The following is a 22,738-nucleotide window of genomic DNA, read 5'->3' on the forward strand; positions in this document are numbered from 1 at the left end:
CCTCACATTATAAAGCTCTTAAACATGTTTTTTCTCTGCTGAAAAAAACACTATTACTTATCAGCTTCTCTTTGAAATAGTTCATTTGTTAAAATACCGGTACTTATTCCTAAAATTTCAAATCCACTATGATTGGTTGATTCTGGGTCAAAAGCAGTTGATCCAGTGCAATGATTATTGTTGACCAAAGTGGCGGTGATTTAAAGACTGATGCAGCTTTTATAAGACATAATTAGATGGTGCTGTTTGGAAGCTGCAAATCACTTGTTTTTGTGTTGTTGGTGTATTGACTTTATATTTTAGAGCCTTTAACGATTAACCTAAACAAGAAGAGGTGAACCAAAAATAACTTTTTAAAATCTGTTGTCGATTACTGTGGTTGAAATAAAGGAAGACTGTCACAGATACTGCACTTTGTAGCTATCAGCAAATATATGACACATAAAACGCCTTCTCTTTGGTCGTGTTAATAATTCATGTTGTGGGGGCTTCGTAGGGAGAAGAAATTAAAAGTTCAAAGAAACAAATATGGAGTTCAGCTGATGGTTTCAGACAAAATGACAGCAAAATAAGAATACATGAGGAGACATAAAAGTCCACGAACCTCTGCAGTTATTTTATATATAAAAAAGATCGCAAACTGTCTTTTCTAATCATCCCTCCAGAAACTGAGAGCTGAATAGCTGCGCCTTCTTTTAGAGCCCAGCAATCTGACATATAAATGTTTAGTGGCTTCAATTTGCCTCTCCTATAGACACTTTCTATGGAGGAGTCATCATGCATAAGATATGCTAACCTTTATCCCTATTATCAAACTCATACATATCATTACTCTGTGTTCCCTGGCTTCAGAAAGCAATTCTACAAGATGGGACTTCTGCAGCGGCCTGGCTGTTCATAGGGTATGCACTAATGCAGATAGAAAAACTGGATATACTCCATGTTTTGTATTTTTTGTTTAGCAAGCAGCATTTCATCATAAACAAGGAGACTGGCAGGACTGCAGAGGTCTGTCTGGGGAGTCTCAATGTCACATTGCCACCTAGAGTTGCATCATTGCATGTGGGTGATGCCTTCATGTTTACTTGGATGCGTGCATGCTGATGTGAGCTTAGTGCGCGGGCGCGTGGGCGTCTCTGTGGGTCTCCGGCTCGGTGTGCTCGTGTGCGCTCGAGGTCGAGATGGCCTGAGGACAGGTGTGGGTGTCTGGCATTTCAAGAGCCGGTGTCCGAGACCTTTAGTTCTGTGTCTGACGTTTGTGTGCTGCGGGCGGGAGATCATGGCGAGTCATGAATACAAGAGGAGACACAAAGAAAAGGGTAAAGAGTAAGATGGAGAGACACGGTGAAACTGAAATAAAACTGATATGAAATAAAATCTGATATGAAAAGCATACTTCTAAGCAGCGGGAGACAAGTCTGTTTCTTTTTTTTTAAACTGTAGCTCTGATAGGGAAATATTATTTTCTATGATCACATAAAGGCTGCAACTGAATACACTGCTAGGGTAAATAATCAGACATCAGAGTGAAATTCAATCAAAGGGCTCGTTAAAATACAAATTTCCGCAGCTATCTCTGAGATAAAATCAAAATGTGTGCCATTGTTTGCTATTGCTAAAAAAAAAAAGATCAGCCAAGATATTAGGAGAAGAAATGTCAACGTCAATCATTTTTCTTTATCATTCATTTTTCTTTATCCATAGGAATAATAATTTGCCTAAGGGCTTATAATTTATCTACTTACAATACTTTTTGCACTTGTAAACACGATGGGAAGGTCCAACAAAGAATAGAGTTTATATAAAACATGAAAGACCTTGTAAAGATGCTGGCTGAGGCTCCAGAGGTGATAAAAGTACTCACACATTTTACTAAAGTAAACCTACAGATACTTGTTTAAGAAAAGATAGGTGAAAGAAAAGATACAGACTTAACTCCTTAAGTAAAAATAAAAAAGCACATGTACTACATTGTACTTATGTAACAAAAATTATGCTTTGGTCCTAAAAGATAGAAAATAAAATTTCAATTTTTTAAAAAACTACTTAAAAAACAGTTATATAAAAAGAAAAGTACTTTTTTTTTTTTTCTCTTTTGGTCTTTGTTGATAGAAGGTGTTAAGCCTGGGTCAAAACGGATGCATTACAGTGGGTATTTCTGTGAGTGAGTATTTGAAGTATTTGAAGTATTTGTTACCTCAAGGCTGGACTATTGTAATTCTTTACTATCAGAGATCCACAAACACCCGATCCAAACAGCCTTGGCCTTGAGTTTTTCTCTCCACTGTTGCTATATGCATGCTTGGTGTGTGGGATTGCCTTCCAGTGAATGATTCAATGCAAATGAGTTGGTTTTCTTTAGATAGAAAACTTTGAACCGATCAGGTTGATTTATTTCTGTTAAGTATCTTGAGAAGATGTGTTGTAAATTGGCGCAATTTAAATAAATTGAATTGAAGGATTATCTCTCTTTGCCAGATATTTACCCCTGGTTGTATTACAGCCAAAGGCCTAAACCAGGAATATCCTTCTTGATGAAATTGAATACAGATTTCTCAATAAACTCTTGTCTCTGCTGAACATTCTTATAGTGTTTAGATATTTTTTTAAGGAGATAAGCAATGCACCTTTAGGCAAATTCTTATACCTATAGATAATGTCTTCCTGTGAATCCCTTTAATATGGGCTTGAATATTGTTCCTTACAACCAGTGAACCTAAGTTCATCTCTGATCTTCATTGAAAAGGTCTAACTGTGTGCAGCAGCTCTCAGTCTTCATCATCAATGGCCTGCCCGCTCTCCAGCACAATGTCTCTTGCAAATACCAACGCTCTCTGATCTCACTTACATTCTCCTAGACCTCAGTCTGAAAAGCCTCCTGAATCAAACCCTTACAGATCCATGCTAGTTTGCCTTCAAGCAAGCAAATCCATCAGTCATTAGCTGTCATCAACAAACTCCTTCCTGATCAGTGTCCTTTTTCCCATCAGACCAACCGGAGAGTTCATCTGACTTCCTGGTTTCCAGATTCTTGTTGCTTTTGTAAATCAAATGTTAAAACTCGCTGGTCTATGTGTGATTCTACGTTAGTCAAACAGCTATAAACCAACATGACTGAATATAAGAAACACTGACTCAAATTTGCTTTAAATTCAACTTTCAATCAGTTTAAAAACAAATGTAACTGAACATAAGTCCTGCATAAGCAGCTGAATGATTTTAGAGCTGTGGTAATCACAGAATTTAAGTTGAAAATACCATTCAGATTAAAATTGCACTTCAAACATACCCTTATAAATTTACAATAAAATAAAAGGGTAAAGGATGGCTAATGTTTGTTTTTTTTACTTGTTTTTTTAGAATTTGATCCATCATCTTCAACGTTTCCGAGCCCCCTTGTCTTCATCCATGTTGCCAAAAAAGCAAAGTAACTAAAAGAATACCTAAGTAATCATTTAGTTACTGTGCTGAGGAGCCTCTTGGAGGGTGAGTAGCCAATATCCATAAGCCACAAAAAAAATAAGATTAGATTTTTCAAATGTACTCAGGGACAAGATCTTATTCTTTTGGAGATTAGTCCTTTTGTTCGATTAAACTAAAACTGAAGTGTTTGACTACAGATATCAATGTTACATTTGGGGTAAAAAGAGGGAAGCTTGCTAACCTCGGGAGGTACGGTGATGCAACATCATGTTGGTTAAGCATTTTGCTGGAAGTGGGACTGGTGCACTCTTAAGGAAAGAACATTATATGGAAATATTAATCCTACACTTAAAGACATTAGCAAGGAAGTCAAAGGTTAAAGGCTAGTAGACAATGTCTGCACATGTTGTTGTGCTTCAAAGTAAGCAGAGCACAATTAGTGGCGCAGTAAGGAAATTCCACAACTTTTAATGACTCTACTAGTGTGTTGTGCAGGGAAATCAACAATAAAATCAAAACAGAAAACCAATCCCATTTTAGTGGATTGCTGCTGTGTACACAGGGGCTTGATATCACAGAAAATGTCTGGGAAAATATACAACAGTATGAGCCAGAAAAACCCGCAAAGCTAACATAGTTCTGTCGGGAGAAATGGGCCAAAATTACAGCAAACTACTGTGGAGATATTCTGGAGAGAAAACATTGACCATCAAGTCATGCCATTTAAAAAGCTAATTTAACAAATACTGAGTGTCTGTAAGGTTCTCTTGATTCAGAAATTTAGCTAATCCTAATGTATTAGATCTAATGTCAGACTGCGAGAAAAGAAAGGATACATCTGATGTCTAAAATACAGTATGTGGTAGTAAAGGGGGGCTGCGAAAAATAAAACAGCTATGAAATGAAACTTCTAAGCAGCAGGAGATGAGTCTGCTTCTTTTTTCTATCAAATCAGTAGCAACTAAATACTAAAACAGTATACAACAATAAACATTGATTTTATGTTGTCCTGCTTTCTTTCTGCAAGGAGGAATCAGTTATATCTGTTATAAGCACATTAGGTATCTGATTGGCCAAAATATTCATGACGTTTTTCCTCCATCAATTCATTTTAAATAATTATTTAGAAATACTTTATTGATCCCAAAGGAAAATAAACCTTGTAATAACTCAGGGGTTTTTTATGAGTTGCTGCAGATGCCAATAGCTGTACTTTAGGCAGGAAGGATCTTCTGAAGGTCAGAATGAACTGTTCATGTATTTAAAAATATAGTCGAATGTAATATTTTGCTGTGTTTCAGCAATTGCAAAATGCAATGAACCTCTTTAAAGAATTTGGTCATTTAATAATGCATAAATGTAAAACATTTAAAAGTCAAGCTCAGCCCATTATATTCCCAAATTTATATGGAGCACTAAAATAGATTTGTGATCCATATTATATAAATGTAATACTTTGTCAGGCAAAAATGATCAAAACTGCTAAGTACAGTAATCCAACCAGCAGCAAATCGGCTCTGCAGAGATGATCAATTGTGGAACAAGACTAGGTATAACCTGTCCAGCCATGCCAGCAGGCTCTTGGCAGCGGTGATGAGGTCAACCACAGAGGTCAGCAGATCATTGGGGAGACGCCGTGAGCTCCTGCTCTCCAACTGGCTGCTCCGCCGGCGGCTGGAGATGAAGTTCTGTAGGTTCTTGGCTGAAGCTCCAAGCTTGTGAGCCAGAGTTCTGACGCTCTCCGTCTCCAGACCAGAATTCTAGAGATTAAGATACATGAACATGAAGGTGAGGGAGCACTCCTCAAAAAAAAAAAAAATAATAAAAATACTGCTTTGATTTCTTATTCCCAGTTATGCTATTAATGTTTAATCTAAAAAATGTGATCAACATCATTATTCTGAATGACTAGAAGAGGGTGCGTCATGTAAGAGTGCAGTTCAGCAGGTCAAAACAAGTATGACGACAATGATGAGGATGGCATTTGTAATTTCCAGCTTTAGTTTTCTGAAAACCTGCTGTGCTAACCCTTGTAACCTGCTGGATGGAAACGACACAACATATTTGTTCATTTAGAAATCCATTAATGGTGCAGAAAATGGTTCCCTCTGTTTGGTATTTAGGCAGGGCCTCTCAGGAGTTAGGGCAAGACAGCAGCCTTTCTTTTAGCTTTACTGACACTTGGGAAATGTAAAGAATTGATGCAGGACACAAACAATCTATTGCCAGCCAATTGTTACTCTCTGCACTGAAGCAGAGCGGAACAAATTACATCGACGGCTTTCAAAGGTGCCTAATAGGAGTCAGTAACAGCACTGCGCCACAGAGACACTCACCAGAGCACAGAGAAGGTCGACTGCCTCCAGGATGAGTTCCTGGTGTCCGATCCGAGACACTCCAAGCTCCTCCAGTTCGGCATGGCTGATCCTCAGCAGTCGCTCTCCTGTCACACCTGCCCGCTCAAAAACGCCCACGTATTGCTGCAAACAGTCATCCAGACCTGGAATATAAACACATGCAGAGCTGTCGACATTTGTCACTTAAAATTACTCATTTGCTGGAGATATAAATAAGAACACAGCAGTCTTGGAAATCAGCAGCACATATTAATAGAGGAAGCTGTAAATAGTCCCCTGGAGTTAATAGATTCAATGATGTGCTTTAAGCATTTATGACCAGAAAAAACATTAAACAAAAATAAATGGGTTTTTTTTCCATTAACAACAAAAAGCAGGAGTACAAATGTGACATATTGAAACATTTGTGTTACAGCAAGAAGGTTTTGGAGTTTGGAACTTCTCCCCTTTGCTTACGAGTGACATGATCTTGGCGCTGATCTCTGGCTTGATTAATTTTTTCATTCATCTATCTACCTCCGCCCAGTTCTCATTATCTTTCATCTGATCCGCCTGTTTCAACCTATATTCAACCAGCCTTTAACCAGCCATCAGTGCCAGATTGTTCGAGCCTTTGGTGAGAGTTCTCTAGTGTACCTTAGTGTTTCTGATCCTGACCAATTCTGCCTCTGGACCTCTGAGCTAGAGTCCTGCACGGGTCGAGTTTTACCAACACGCACCCGCCCGAACCCCTTAGGATGACTACCAAACCAAACCCGTCACCCGCGGATATCTTCAATACAAATCAGAACCCGACCCGACCCGTTGATATTTAACCCGAAACCCGACCCGTTAACACATCAAGTAATAGGCTATAGTACGCTGCGCTGCAGAACAGCGCCATTAACACTGCAGCAGACGTGTATGCACTGACTGTGGCCTTGTTGGAGGGAAGCCCACACTGCCGGCAGGGCTTTAAGCTACAACAAGGGTGACCCCAGTGCCTGATTAATATAACATTTCTGATGTCCATAACAACACACACGCATAAAAAAAAAATCACCAACTACCCGCCCGCACTAAAAAAATATCCGCCCGACCCCTTTATTTTTATTTATGTATTTTTCACCCACAAAAGAGCATTTTAGCGGGTGACCCGTCGGGGACCGGCGGGTACCCGACCTATTGCAGGACTCTACTCTGAGCCTGCCTGTTCCGATTCTGATCTAGTCCTGACTTAGGACTCCTGCTTGATTTCTGCCTACCTGTTTATTGAACCTGGAACTCTTCCCCAAGTCCGTTCTAGATTTCCCTTCAGTACCATTTCGGACAATTGATCTCTTTGCACTGATTACTGATTGCCTTCCTTTGTCTGTTTAATTCTCTTGCCCGTTTCCTGACCTCCAAGAAACCAGCATCTGAGACTCTCTGGGCAGTGCCCATCATCTCCCATTGGCAGCCTACAAGCTCATCCTCTGGGCTCGGGCCGAACTGTAAGACCAGGTTAGTAACTCACACGTTTATTATCATCCTCCACCAGACAGACGTTTTCACTAAACTGTGTTCTCCTCCTGCAGAGGTTCCGGCCTTAGAGACTGTTCTCTGCAGTTTCTGTCTTAAATAAACATTATGTTACATCTAACTGACTTTCCGCCTTGAATACTGGGTCCTTTGTTCTGGGCCTGACAATGAGGGTTGTTTCTGGGTACCTCCACTCCCTCCCACTGTCCAGAAACATTATAATTACATTTCTTTGGGTCTGAAAGCTGCCCGTAGGTACTAAACAATGGTGTGTGGGCCTCCCCGGTTGTCCGGTATGCCAATGGGCCCATGCTCTGTCCAGGTTGCACTCGTTGTCCCCTGTGACTTTGACCGAGCGGAGGGTATAGAAAGCAATAAATAAAAAATAATACTGTAGTTCTTTTATAAGACAAAGAGAAATGATTAGCTTAAGTCACTGCAGGGGTGTCATCATTCACTTTCACTCCACGATGTGCTAATTTTGCAATCAATGCACCACACCCAGCCCAAAGTAGCAACATATGGCTGCACTTCAGACTTCCTCATCAGATTCTGCTACCATGCTTTCACTGGTGGTTTCCCTCATAAAGCTATGCCTGCAGGGAGGACAGATTTTCTCTGCACAGGAAAAGGCAGTTAAACTGCTGCTTGTTTCTGTTTGTTCTTTCTAATACAACAGCTGCTGCGTCATGTTTTTCCCAATGCTTTTTCTATGGTTGCAGTTTTGTATATTGCCTTGTTCTGTTAATATTACAGTAGAACATCAAAGGCATTGTATCAAAAGGCTAAAAAAGCCATTTCAGCATGACATCATGTTGGAGGTGGTAGTTACAAGGGTATAAAAAAATATCTATATTATTGAAAGCCATTTGTAACTAGAAGTGTTTTTACTGTAAATTATTCTACAGCAGTGCTTCGGCTCTCCCACAGGGTTCCAACACAAGCTTCATGTTAACACAAAATACTTTGTTTATCTGCCTTTCATCCTTTTGGGCAAACAGATTCTTCACAAAACAGCACAACCTAAATCAGATAGGATGGAGGACAACTGTAAAGACAGATTTTCAGGATTTCCAACTAGTTTAAAATCAGATATAGGAGTAAACTTTAACTGAGTCATTGTTTAACATTGATATGCTCCACCCGTCTTCTCATCCAATTCAACCAAACACCCTGTCTTTGTTGAAGAAAAGCATCCCCCCAGCATGATGCTGTCATGTTTATTGTCTTTGAGCTTTTCAATTTAAAATGTTGGAATTCTTATCAGACTAATATCAAATATAAAAATGATGCTAAATAGTGACATTATAAGACTTCCTCAGACCTCTGAAGTTTGCATTTACCATTCACCGCTTAGAGAAAATTCATCAGCAGATTAAGGTATTTCAAAGTTGATGTATTTTAGTAGAAATCAAGCAATTTTTTTCAGCAAGATTTGTTTTAAATGTAGAGTGCATTTATGTTGCTGTCCACTTTCATGAAAGAAACAAAACATATAGAATAGAGATTTGATAAGTTCAAGTAGGGCCGGTCCGTCTGTCATTGGGTCCCAGGCTATAAAAAATGAAAAAATAACTGATAACTGATTTATTTTCTGAGTCTGAATGTGTTCTCCTCATTACACCCGTCTAATCCTCACTGGTTAAATATGTCAGCCATGACAGGTGGTACCTCCTCCTTTAAAACCCCCAATTTAAACTCCATTGCTAGCAAAAACAGGTAATGAGCAAGTTTCTTTAGAAAGTTTCTTCTGGAAGAACAGTCGGTCCAGTGAAGGGAAAGAAGAGGATTCTGCTACAGATTGGTCCATGGAAATATCCGGGGTGTGAAAAAATATTCGGAGCCTCTGCTCTAAAGGACCCAACGCTGAACCTGAAGCAGGAATCAGGGTGCCAGGACTAAAAGGAGAAATTAAGGAGCAATCAGGCCGTTCATGACTTCCTTTATTCTGCTGGATTATATAACATTTATGAGCATGTGTGGGATGATAATTGGCCTACCAGAGCATGAGCATCCCAGTATCCGTGTGCATGCATTGTTTAGGTGTTTGTGCCTGTGTCTGGTCAGACACTGTTTTGCTGAGTCAAAGGAAAGCAGATCAAGACAGAGCAGCTCAGCTGCAGCCCCTGGCTCCCAAAACAATGAACGCATCCAGCATTCAACAGCTCAACAAACAGGCAACAGAAAACACACACACACACATCTCTCTGAGGACGAAGCATTGATTTCCCTCGCTTCAAGCCCCAGCTTTATAACACAGTCATCTATCATAACCACACTAACAAAGATCGGGATGAAAGAAAGGAAGAAGAAGAAAGGATGAGGATAGGAAAAGGGAAAAGCTCCGAAGCCAGCTGCTAAATTGCTTTCAACCCTTTCACATACACACAGATTTCTTTGCTCATCAGCAACAAGCAAACAGACCTTTTTTCTGCCTCGGTTCCTTCCCTAAGCTGTCACCAAATTCTGAAGTCTAAATGAAGTGTTCGCTCCCAGAATGGCCCATATCGAGTTAGGAAGGGTAAAAAATAAACAGCTTCAGACTGCAATCCATCATAACTTTGAAATATACTGAACCCCTTTAAAAATATAAAGAAATGCAATATAGAATATGTAGCATTAAAATAAAGGGTATTAATACAACTTAAAAATTAGGACATTACCAACTGAAACTTATCTCAATGTGGAAACAAGAAACCCCATGATCTAGATCGCCAAACACTCCCAAGCTGGTAAGCTTTAATGATTAGTCATTGCACGTTTTTCGAGTATGTACATTTAATCTTTACTTAATTCCAGTATTAGTTGGGTTTAAAGTTGGAGCTGTCACAAAAAGAATTAATGTAAAAGAGAAAGAACATTATTTGTAACACCAACTACTACTAGTTATGACACCTAGTAGTAGCTGTTATTATTATCATAATGTATAATATCAAACTATAATGATGATAATCCCTGAATCCAATATTTGCTAGAGCCATGCATAAAAATGAACATATTTGAGTAAACTTATCTGGTAAGAAAAAATTATGTGTGAAGTGAGAGGTAGAATAAATTAATGATGGTGGTTTAGCCCAAATTAAGTAGTTATTAAAAAGTTAAAACACTGACATTTTCACATTTACAAATATCAATCTTGCCCTTTAAGTTGATTATTACAAAAGTATCTTCACACAAAAAAAAAATCAATCAGACAGCTGCAGCTGTTCCAAAATGCTCCTGCTGTTGTTCTCACCAGAAAACTAGAGAACATCACTCTGGTTTTAAAGTCCCCTATACTGGCTTCCTGTGGTTCAAATAATTGACTTTTAAAAATGTTAATTGAATTGTAAATCGATGAACAGTTCAACACCACAAGACTTACTATATAGTCATATGAACCTTACTCAGACCCACTCAGGTCTTCTGTTTCCAGTCTACTTTGTTTTCCCAGAACCGGAACCAAACATGGAGAAGCAGCTTTCAGTTGTTTGCAACTTTAATCTCAATCTAACTCCAACAAACACTGCAAAAAATATGAAACACTAAATTCTTTTAAATCAAGGCTGAAGACCCATCTGTTTAGAGTTTCCTTAGAGAAGTAGTCTTCGAACAAATCCAGGTGAAAAGCTGCTCTAAACAAAATATATTCTTACACATTGACCATCCTTCTACGATTACCATGTGTATCTGGTTAAATGTTTGTCATTAATTTGTATGATGATGTTTTGATAATCTGTTGTGTGCTTGATTGATGTTTTAACTTATTTTACTGCACATTTGTTCTGATTTTTGTACGGTGTAAAGCACTTTATTGCCTTTTAATACTTACACTTTTAAATGTATTAAATATGGGGCACTTTTGGCTTTCCATACCTGCTCCAGATTCAAGTGATCCTCACTACTGACTTTTGGAAGTGGGACATGTTTAAATTTGACCACAAAATATTACAGGCAATTTCCTTTATTTCTTAAGCAGTTGAGGCTCTGTGGTAGACTGTCTCTTCATTCACCTGCTCCCCTGCACCTGCTTGGTCGAAGCAGTGGATGCATCTGGTATCAGTCATTTAGACAACTCCTATTGGAGAGGTCCTAATTATACGCTAATCTAGCAAAAATAAACAACAAATCTCTGGCAAATACTGGTGACACTAGCAGTTATTTTAAATGGCTGATGATATTTATCTAATTACTCCAACTCTGTAAAATAAAATAAAAACACTATAAAAGGCACAAAAACTAACATCTTGGATTTCTTTTAAGCTCAGAGGTTGGACTAAACATTAGCTTGATTTACAGATTTCAGCTCAGCTAAGAGCTGAAACTTGGTATACACTTAAACACCTTAAAGACTGGACACTGCAAGAACACTACTGGACTCTGTAATCCATGGTACCAAAGCACAGCATTGAGCGAAGCAGTGCTTTGATCAAAGCACTGTATGGAGCCAAGCACAGTGCATGGGAGCTCGCACACACGCTGCAGTCAACGTTCAACTGTGATGAACTTTGAGGCAGACTTGCAATCAATGGAAACAGTTTCATTAGGCATGTGACCAGAGAGCAAAATGCGGGAGAAGCTAGACAGATATATATATTCATCATATAGATTCTATATCACTGTCCAACCCTACTCAGTAAACTCTAAAACTGCTCCACACTTAGTCACAAATACATCTAGAAACAGCTCCTCTGAAAACTGATCTCTTTCAAATGCCACCTTGGATCTTGCAGTTTCTTTTTTCCTAGCTTTCAGGACAGTCACAAGAGAATACCAATCCAACCAGCACCACGCCAAACAGACCACACACTAGAGGGCAATGCCTAAGCAGGGCAGTACTGTGCTGAACTCAATGGCAAGTAAACCCCAAAACACATCTTCTCTGAAAGGCCTATAACTCTCTTGCTTTCTATTTGTCAGCTTAAGTTAAAGCAGTGGCCATTGTACAGTAGGTGCTGTACGAATAGTGCTGGCAGTAAGGGAGGGTCTAGGAAAAAGTAATTTCGCAAAGGGACCTCTGAACATTGTTGTCTGGTCATTGGGATCTATGTGGATTCCAACAATCCTTTGGTGATAGGACCTTTAGGCACAGCCCACCTCATGGATTTGAACAAAAATACATTCATTCTTCACATGTACTCTTTGTGGCCCATCCAAACGTACACAACTTCCTATGTTTTGGGTTTTAGAAAGGAAAGCTTCAGCTGTTCACTACGGATATTTCTGTAACATGCATTTGTTTGTAGTTCTTTTGGGTAAAGCTTACAGTCCCAGTTTGACACATGCCATGCTTCATCTATACATCAATTGCATAACAATTGGGTTACGACGTGCAGAAGACTAAATACTGTTCTGCAAAAAATTTAAATATCAATAAGTCATTTTTTTTTTGTAAATATATGCATTTGTTCTAGAATTTAGGAGATAAGTGAGACACTTTGGAACAAGACAATATACATTTAAAATAAGAAAAAACTAGTGCATTGTCTTAATTCAAGTGCATAGTATCTAATTTTCTTATTCGAAGAGTAAAAATACTCTCTTTGCTTCCTACTCTGGTCCAGAATGAAAACCCCATAAAAGGCAAAGAGCTAGGATTTATGATTCCATGTATTCAGATCAAGGGATGGGTATGGGTTTCAATAAAAAAAAAAAACTGTTGGCTTGAGTCATTTTCTTTTGGCTTAAATCACTAGCTGTTTGTTTAAATCTCTTTCTGGGTCTGACCTGCTAACTGTGAGGCTGTGTTTCAGGTTAAAGCATCCTTCTGCCTGACTCTATAGTGACAGGGTTTAACCCTGGTGAAAACTCATCAGCTTTCCAAGCTAAGGCAACATTAAATGCTACCTGCTCCTGGCAAGATAAGCATAGATAGCAACTCGACAAAACCCCATTGAAAAAATCTGAACTATCTGAAACTTTTACCCTTGCATGGCTCTAACAATTGAGATGGTTTCCGGCCATCCAGTTAGGGTTTGGGAAATTTTTATACTGTAGTCTTGTTTTTGCTCTGATAAGAGATTGGTCCCTTTCTCCCAAAACAATTGAACTTGTGATGTGATGACTGTTAATAGCGGCAGAGTCTTAGCAGAAGTGAAAGAAGTGTAGCTGATTAAAACAATTCTGGCTCTCACAGGCAGATTGTTACTCGTGCTGAAAGAGGCAGAGGGAGGTACAGAAGCAGAAGAGATGTACTGTGTGGCGAAAGTTCACCGATAATCAGCATCGCTTATCGCTGGCAGTGAGGGAGAGCGTGAATGCCCTGAATACTGATGAGTCAAATTCTAAGTGGCATCAGCAAGCACACACACCCACACAGTATGCAACACTCAAAAAGTGAAGCACTCCCATACGGTAGGTATACATGCAAAATAGTGTCTTTATATCCTCAGTTTAAACACAACCTTTATCAGCTTATTAAACCATCTTCATTAAGTTCATTCTTCAAACCTTAATTTTTTAAAAACCATTTTAGCCGCAGCTGCCAACTCAAGCAATTCACACTTTCATCTTCCTTTTACAGCACTCATGCATATTCCTACACAGTGCAAAACAAATTTATAAGTGATGACATTCCAGGATAGAGAATGGATGTTCATTGCAAAAACACAGCAGCAGCACAATAAACAATAGTACTGTGAAACAACAGCCAGATTTACCAGAAAACATGAAGAAAATACAAAAGAAATCACATATTAATGTTTGAATAAATAAATATTTTTGCATTTTGCAAAGAATATAACACCTCTTGCATCGCTGTGTTTTCGCAAAGTTTTTTTTCTTGCATCAGAAGAAAATTACAGGCATGGCAGCTCTGCAAAAAGTAATGCAAAAAAATTATTAAAATGATTATTGCACTTCCTTGCATTTTTTCTTCCAAATACTTCATGCGAGTACTGTGTTGCACTAGTTGTTTATTATATATAGGAAGCTCAATATTATCACGGATGGCATCTACATGGTAAACAACCATTATGCAAACCTAACAGCACTTTACAGGTATACATTTATATTAGTGTCACCATTAGCTGATATGTGGCTTAAAAGCAAAGAGAGGATTAAAGTGCAAAAAAACTAAATATATAAATAACAATATATAAAATACAAAAAATAAAAGTCTGCCTCTTTGCACTGGTTTACAGTGAAAATAATTTGTTTTTAAAATGCATCTTAGCAGGTTGTTTTGTGATGGCAGTATGTTGTATTGTGTGTCAAATGTATAGCTGCTTATTGGTGAGACCAACAGATGAGTTAACAAGTCATTTTGCTACAAAGACTGACTGTGCAGTACATAAAAGCATGCATCGTGAAAGTAAAAAAGGTAAGGAGCTAATTTTATCATTCACCAAAAACAGGAGAACACAACAACATTCATGCAACATGCATGAATGATAGCTAGAGCAGGTAGTTAACAGCCAGATCATACAGTCATTCACATAGGTTGTGTCTATGAATAAATATGAGATAGAAAACTGTTTTCTTGAATCAACTATTAGATCATTATTTCTAATTCTATCAAATTAAGAGGAAAATATTTGACTGTGTCTGCTGTAATTGAACTTTCTACTCAGCAATAAGACTGTTGTAACCTTTACGAGCAAAAACAGGACTTCAATTACTGCAAAGCTTTATAAAATAGAGTATTCTAGAATATACAGACACAGTTATTTGAGGGGATGGGAGTGTTACCATGGAAATCAATAGTAATACCAGTCAGAACTGGATCAGAATGATCCATTAAGATTCTGAAAAAATTTTACATGGACACATCATACATCTTTTAAAGTCCTCCGTGAGGTGCTGTTGTGTCAAATCTCTAAGATACTACTCTCTACAAGATTGTAGAGTTTTAGGGATTACTCTAAAATGTTATGCATTATTTTAAAGTTGAACATTTTTTGAAGTTGCCTAAAACCAGATGTTGTTTTTTTCTCCCCTGGAATATGTGAATAAATTCTGTGCCTGTCCAGTATTTCAAACCTTTTAGTAATATATTTTAAATTTTTATGAATAAAATTAGGATTCACTACATAAAATATAATAACAAAGTGTTATGAAAGGCACTATAAAATAAATAAATAACTGCCTGCTAGATTAAAAGTTATATTTTGGGATTTTATTTTTTGTTAAAAAAGAAACCACTGTAAAAAGCCATTATAAAAATATGCAAACTCCATATTTACCACTTATCATACTGATAAATACTCACCATCTATTTTTCTTTTCCAAGTATAAGGTAATTTGTGGTCTGTAGTCTCATCTTTTTCATATTAGCTATGGAACAAGATTGATCTTTTCTGCAACCTACTGCTATAAAGATGCAATTAATGACTAGTGGTCAGTCACTTAAATAGTTCCTGGTTATTAATGGCTGCTAGTTTTATGTTTTGTTTTTCATTTAGCTGCATTTCAGACATTTCACTAGTTAAATGAGCTACTGTTTGCATGTGCCCCCTCAAAGCTGCAGAGAGATTTAGCTCATTACAAGAACTCCCACTGTAACAAAATACGGGCATCTTTACACCCATTTTTTTCTATAAATTGAGAGAAAATCATTGTAGATGTCTGTGTGGGTTTCTTGTGTAATGAACCAGTGCACTTATATGCTTCTACCTGTATTTCAGTAAGTTCATTTGTGAGAGAGATTGAAATCATGTGTGTCCTTGTGTTGGATGGTTGGAAAAAGCGTGATTCATAGCTGACTCACATACTTAACTCCCACAGTAGTACACTTTTCACAACAGCAGGTGAGCCAAACTCCCACTAACACCCTCTTTTTCTCGGTCATACGTGCGGCTAATAAAATCAGATTTTGCACTCACTCCCGAGATGTTCACGAATCCGGTAAAAGAGCCCAGCCCTTCCATTTGGTTTGTGTGTCATCTGGTCTACGCGTTGGTAAGCTTCAGGATCAACAGATGTTAGACCAGCAGCTCTATCTGCCTCTGATAGTCATACAGGAAGGATGTTCGTGAAAAAGCGACTCTGTCCAATTAAATCCATTTTATTTTCAAAAAAACGTTGTTAGCGTTAAACACATTTAGGAAAATATCTATTTTTCCCCCATCATATGTCTGAATATTGCATTTTTATGGGATCACCGTAGGAAAAAACTGTTTTTTTCTTAAAAATCTTATGAAAATTTCCCTCCTTGCCTGATGAAATGATAAGTCTTCTTATTTTTTCAAATTCACTAAATACATCCTTCCAGTCTGTATGTAAAATAAAAATCTTTTACAGATGAATTCATTATTTTTGCAGGAGATAGTTTATAAATAAAATTATCCCCCTCTGCCACTCAAAACATTAGATACATCAAATATATTAGATGTTTCTCATTTGTTTTATAGTAATTATTATACACAGTCTATACAACAACATCATATATTTTATTTCATTATTATTATTCATTGTTGAAATGCCCGTTCTTGCAAATGTCTTTTCACTAATATATAAAACATGGATACACTTCACCCATCGAATTTCTGAAAATTGAATAGTTATTTTCCAAAGATAATTACAGGCCAGCAGTGTCAGATGTGATTTTCAAATTATCACCGTTGAGTCTCTGAAAGGTTTATTATTATCCACCGAGGAGGTAATGTTTTTGGTTGTGATGAATATTTGGTCAGAAAGATTACAGAAAAAAGTCATCTGTGTTTTAGCCAAACTTAGAGCCCATTTTGGCATTGATTAGGGATTTCTTCATTGGATGTCTCATCATTGTCAGATTGGGAAGGACTTTTCAAAGTCAAAGACACGCCTCCCCTCGGGATGCTAGAGCTGTAGAAGAACTAACTAAAGACCTTTAGCCAGCTTAAGCTACAGCCTGTGGAGACTGAGTTCCCCGGCCTCAACAAAAAACAATAGTTAATATTAAACATCCCTTTCACATCTACATATCTGTTTAAAATGTAACAAGCAGAGGAAACTAGATCCTGTTTAAAAGTGTAAACAATTTGTTTGACCATAAAGGTTTATCTGTGCATTCTCTGAGAACAGGTTCACATAAATGATTAAAATCTGTAGGAACATTAAGGACAAGCTTCTCAGCTGAACTTAAAGCAGATTCTATTCTTAGCAATAATAGTATTTAAATAATAATACTATTTTTTTACTGTATCCGTATTTTCAGGTGAGGGTATATTAGAATATGGCAGAAAGTAGCCCCTAGGTCCTGTTCCTTGCTCCTTTTCCTTCCTTCAAACCTGTGAAAAGTGAGAAAGGAAGGGTAGAAAAGGAACTCTGGACTGCTGTGCTGAATTTGGACAGCCTTTAGCTTTCCAAATGACATCAAGGTGTGGAAACATACAGGAATTCTACGTGTCAAAGTGGGACTACAGCCTTTAAAAAAAAAAAAAAACTACAAAAAAACGCAAGTTAAAAAGATGTACAAAGTGATGAAAATTTCCAGTACATGGAAGAAATGATTTATTCCTGTTAACTTCCCTGCGTTTCCTTTATGTTCTGTCATGCACAGGATTGCAAGACTCTGAGTAGCTTTAAAGGAACGAAAATTTTTAAAGTGACGTTGATAAACAATGTCAATCTTTAAGCAAAGCAGAAGCTAACTTCTCTGATTTTGTTTACTGCATCAGCAACCAAAAGATTAAAACATTTAAGCTAAATATAATCCATCACCACATGAAAATTTGCTTTAATGCAAATGTTCACTTCAGATTTCTGTAAATTAAACTGAAATACGCTAAACCTATTTGCATGAATCTATCTTATGTATTTATTTAGGTCTTTCAGTAAACTGTTTCCCAGTGGAGACATAATTAAACCAAAATAAACAGCTACTGATGTGAACTCAATCCTTATCTATCAAAGCTTCATCCTAAATTTCTAAGATTTATTTAGGAAATCCAGTAATTCTTAATGCTGTAATCACTTGGTTTGATTTCTCTTGTGGCAAACAGTGTCATCAAACACTCTCAAGTCTTTTTAGCTGCTGATTTTCAAGTCTGGCGGCGACATTTGTCCAAATGGAAATGAGGTGAAACTCTGCCCGGATCACAGCGTGAACAGATGACAGAGGAGAAAAATTCCTGGCATTCCCATCAGAGCGCTCACGTTACTGTTAAAGAGCCACGCTTGTGTATCGATGCACAGAGTCAACAATGTGGCGACCTTTTGGCCCATGTTTGGACTGTACATCTTACTGTACACACACTCACACGTAGAAAAATACGGTGTATCGCATAACCCATAACGTCGCCACTGACGCATCCCAGAACCAGCATGAACTGAATACCAAACTGAGGCGAGCCACGTGTCTAAGCAGGTTTATGTGTGTGTGTGTGTTGGTACAAATAACCAAGGACTCGGGTGGAGCCTTCTGTTCAGAGCCGGTGTGTGAGTCTGTCAGCTGTTGAGCACAGACGGTCCGAGACCGACAAGCCACCACCCATCCAGACACATGTAAGCACATGCCACATGAGCATGAACAACAAAGATCCCCCTCACTCCCCGTAAACAACACTTCATCACCACCTGCATTTTATTGCTGCATTTGAAGTAACAGACCCTCTGACCTGCTTTTTATGCATGGAGATATGATGAATAACAAGTGCTTGATGGTATCATTCATTTGTCACAGATTTTATGGAGAGTGGGTCATGTTTTGCTATCTACGCCTGATGAATCGGAAGGCGATGACGTCTCTTTGGTAAAATCAGGAGGGAAAAAAAACAGTTACTGTCCTGAAGAGGTGGAAGAAATTATTCAACACTAGGGCTGCAACTAACGATTATTTAGCAAATCGATTAATCTTTTAATTATTTTTTCGATTAATAATCAGATAGCCAAAGGTTCTTTAAGGAAGATTTTTTTTAAATTAAACCAAGTGAAAATAAAACTTGAGGAGTTCTGGATAGAGCATATTGACTGACCAAAACATTTTTTTTTTATCTTAAAGGTTTAGTGGAGGATGTTCTTTTTTAGGGTGGATCATCAAAATAAGTGTTTGTCCTAATTGTCAATCATTCTGGTGATATGTTTACATAATGAAGTCCTACGTGCTCATCCCCATTTTCACTCACATGGTGAGTCTGACATAGTGCAAATCTTCTTCAGGAAAATAAGATTGTATGAGCGATGCAAACACTAACTTTTAAATAGAGTGTGCATTAGGAGAAATGGATTCTCTCTTTGATGCTACGTTCACACCGGACGCAGCAAGAGCAGCAAAATCGCGTCTGCTGCTTCATTTTTGCTGCTTGTACCAGTTAGTTCTGACATGCGGCTGAAGCAGCTTTGTTGCTCTGGCTGCGCGGTGCAAAAGTGTGTCTGACGCGAGTTGGGCGGAGCTTCACTATCCTTTCTTTGCCTTGCAGCTATATTTGCTGTGATCAGTGGGAATAAAGTAGTTTTAATATGTTTTTAAGTGAGAAAATACACCTGAAAACTTAATAAATGCAGTCAGTTCATCCAGATTACAATCCTGCCTTCCAATGTTATTTCTGTCGGAGCCGCTCAGACCCCCCACATGCCAGCGGTGCGCCAACAGTAGGAATCCCTTCATCAGCAGCCTCTGGCCGGGTCGCCTCCTCGCGGTTCACCGCGGCAGCTGGTAGGTGTTTTTCATCTAAATAATCCGATCTGCAAACTATCTCCTGCAAATAATTGATTACTAAATTAGTTGACGATTATTTCAGTAATCGATTAATCACGATTAATCCAATTAATTGTTTCAGCCCTATTCAACACATAATACTTCCTAAATGTAAGGTGTGCATTTGTGTTTGGCCTCATTTACTCCGATAACCTGAAAGAAAATAAACCATGATCGGTCACCTAAACAGCATATAGAGCTCATCTGTCTTTAAATCTAACTTAGAAAAATGCAGCTATTCTGTGAAGTCTGCAAACGTCTGTAAGAGAACTTTGTAAACAAACAGCATCATGAGGGTCAAGGAAGACGACAGGCATTTTAGAAATAAGGTAAAGCAGTGTTAGGTCATTAAACATGATCCCCAGCTTTGAGCTTCCCATGAGGTTGTGATACTTCAGCCATCTGGAAATACAGTTTCAACGGAAATCTAACTAAACTGAAGGCAAGGAGGTTACTAGTCATTTTTTCTTTAAATAAGTGCATTTGTTCTTGAATTGAGGAGGTAACTGAGACACTTTGCCAATGGAACAAGACAATTCACGTTTAAAATAAGAAAAACACAATTGCATTGTCTTATTTCAAGTGCATATTATCTAACTATCTTATTTAAAGAGTCAAAATACTCACTCAGAAATGTTTACTTATTTCTAGATTATTTTTGCAGTGCCAAGATCCACATCTCAGGTAGAAAAATCTGTCCAACAGGACAACTATTATTCATGGGCTTTAGAAATCTGGCTTTTAGTGACAGGTTCAGAGCCTTTGCTTTAAGGAAATCAATAGATGTTGCATTTACAGTTTCCCACTGACTACATAGGCAACACAGCACGCGTATATAATAATGTTCTAGCCGGGAGGAAGATGCTATAAGTGGGACTTCTTTGCCCTGAACACGTCCTCGCCTTGGTGGACAAATTGTTTATTAGAAGGACCGTACTGTGGGGATATTTTACGCTAACAGGGGCAAGGAAACTGGTCCTAGTTGATGGAAAGACTTGTGGATCTTTATAAAGAGTAATCCTAAGATTTTAGAGTGAGGTGGAGGTTCACCCTCCAGCAGGGAAACAACCTTGTACATACAACAAAAACTATAATTATATAGTATAGGATTTTGCACTGGCCTAATCAGGCCAAACCTATATCAAATGAAAAATTCGTGACTTGAAAACTAATGCTACAGATGCTCTTCTTGTAATCTGGTTCATCTTGAGTTGTTCTCATGAGCTCATACCAGAACAGAATTTAAGTCTAGATGTGCAAAGCTGATGAATGCATTTCCTTAAAGACCTGGGGCTGTAATTAGAGAGAAAAAAATCTTTCCAGAAAGTATTGAGTTTGGGGGATAGAGGCAACTTTCTAGATTTTGCTGAAGAAGAAGAGGGGAAAGCATAAACTCTCAATGCATTGCAGGTCTTTGCATTCATCTGAGGTTTATACAAAATTACGTGGTTTGAGAAATACAAAAATTTCTTAAGAAGTTATGAATTACTAGATTTTAGAAGTATTACTGGTACTTGAAGATGAAACAACTAGCATTTCAATAATACAAACAATAATGAAAAGGAAACAAGCCTTGCTAGTGATGATGCTCTAAATTAGGAGACTTTAAACAACAAAGCTTAAAATTGATTTTAGAAGTGCCAGAGGAATCTAAAATTAACATTTAGTAAAGTTTAACAGCCCTAAATGGGCCTCTGGTTGTCCTAAATGCTAGTACTAACTGGACTGGACAGTATGTCAAGTCATAAATGACCTTCACGTGTTTTTCTTTATAAGCCAAACTGAACATATATCACTCTCCTAATGGAACTGGGCTCTATATCATCGCCTTGACAGTAAAAGGTTGGCAGCTGATTTGAGCTTAGATAATAAATGTGATGAATGTATTAGTCCTTAGAGTTGGCAGGGGCCTTGGGATGCCTGGATGCATGTGGAGCAAAAATGAGTTTCTACCAACATGCGTAATGTGTTGGAATAATTCATGAATATTATGGTTAAGATAAATGAACAGTAGAGCCAAAACGCTGAAGCTAAGGGGAAACTTGTTTTAAAAGGACTGAGATTGAAACTAAATGATTTCGAACAAATTAAGAAATACCCAGATCTAACAATCTTTCACGTATTTGCACACTTAACTGCACTACTTTAGAATATAGATGTTAAAAAATAAATTGCCCTTCCACATTAACGTCCTTTTTTGAATTGAAAAGTCTACTCCAATGTTCAGTGAGGCCTGAGGGTACAGACCTAATCAGCTTGGCTGCTGAATTATTCATGCATTAATCTCTCATCTGATCACTGCCAGGTATAACAATCCCTCATAAACAAAACTCAACAATATTATTGCATAATGAATGTATTTTTAGCTCATCTTTCAGTCTGAGGACATTTATGAATAACGTATTTGAATGCTGCGGTTGGGTTAAAGGCTAAGCTTCGTGCTGCTTTGTTAGTACTTGATGATTGCATTCACGGGCTGCATTGCAGTAAAATCTCCAGAGTGAGCCAAATTATCAAATCTGTCCAACTTTGACTGTGGGTTAAGGCTGCAGACAATCACAGGCAGACTAAATTTGAATAATTAAACAAGCAACCTGTGGAAAAATCATGATGAAGCTGTTTATTCTTCTGACAGGATACCAACTTACAAATAACAATTCAGATAAACAACCTTTAGCTGTGTTTATGCAACAATTTGCTGAAGATGTAGCAAACATAGAAAATGTTAAAAATGGTTATAAGTTGCATTGGAGCGGTTTCTTTCTCTCTTACAAGTAAAATCGTCCACCGTGTTAAAGTGCTGAGCTTGGATGGATGGATGGATGGATGGATGGATGGATGGATGGATGGATGGATGGATGGA

At 37.9% G+C, this 22,738-nt stretch overlaps 1 protein-coding gene across 1 annotated transcript in view; it reads right to left on the minus strand.

Annotated features, from left to right (window-relative positions):
- Nucleotides 1-22,738, minus strand: part of cnksr2 (connector enhancer of kinase suppressor of Ras 2) — a 90,591-nt gene that overhangs the window by 59,958 nt on the left and 7,895 nt on the right. The window contains exons 2-3 of the mRNA XM_015370159.1: nucleotides 5,760-5,923; nucleotides 4,981-5,183 (exon numbers count right to left, since the gene is read on the minus strand). Coding sequence (XP_015225645.1) covers nucleotides 4,981-5,183; nucleotides 5,760-5,923 — 367 coding nt within the window. The remainder of the gene's footprint in view (nucleotides 1-4,980; nucleotides 5,184-5,759; nucleotides 5,924-22,738) is intronic.

Source organism: Cyprinodon variegatus, unplaced genomic scaffold (assembly GCF_000732505.1).
Source record: "Cyprinodon variegatus isolate N-32 unplaced genomic scaffold, C_variegatus-1.0 Scaffold42, whole genome shotgun sequence".
Lineage (NCBI taxonomy): Eukaryota > Metazoa > Chordata > Actinopteri > Cyprinodontiformes > Cyprinodontidae > Cyprinodon > Cyprinodon variegatus.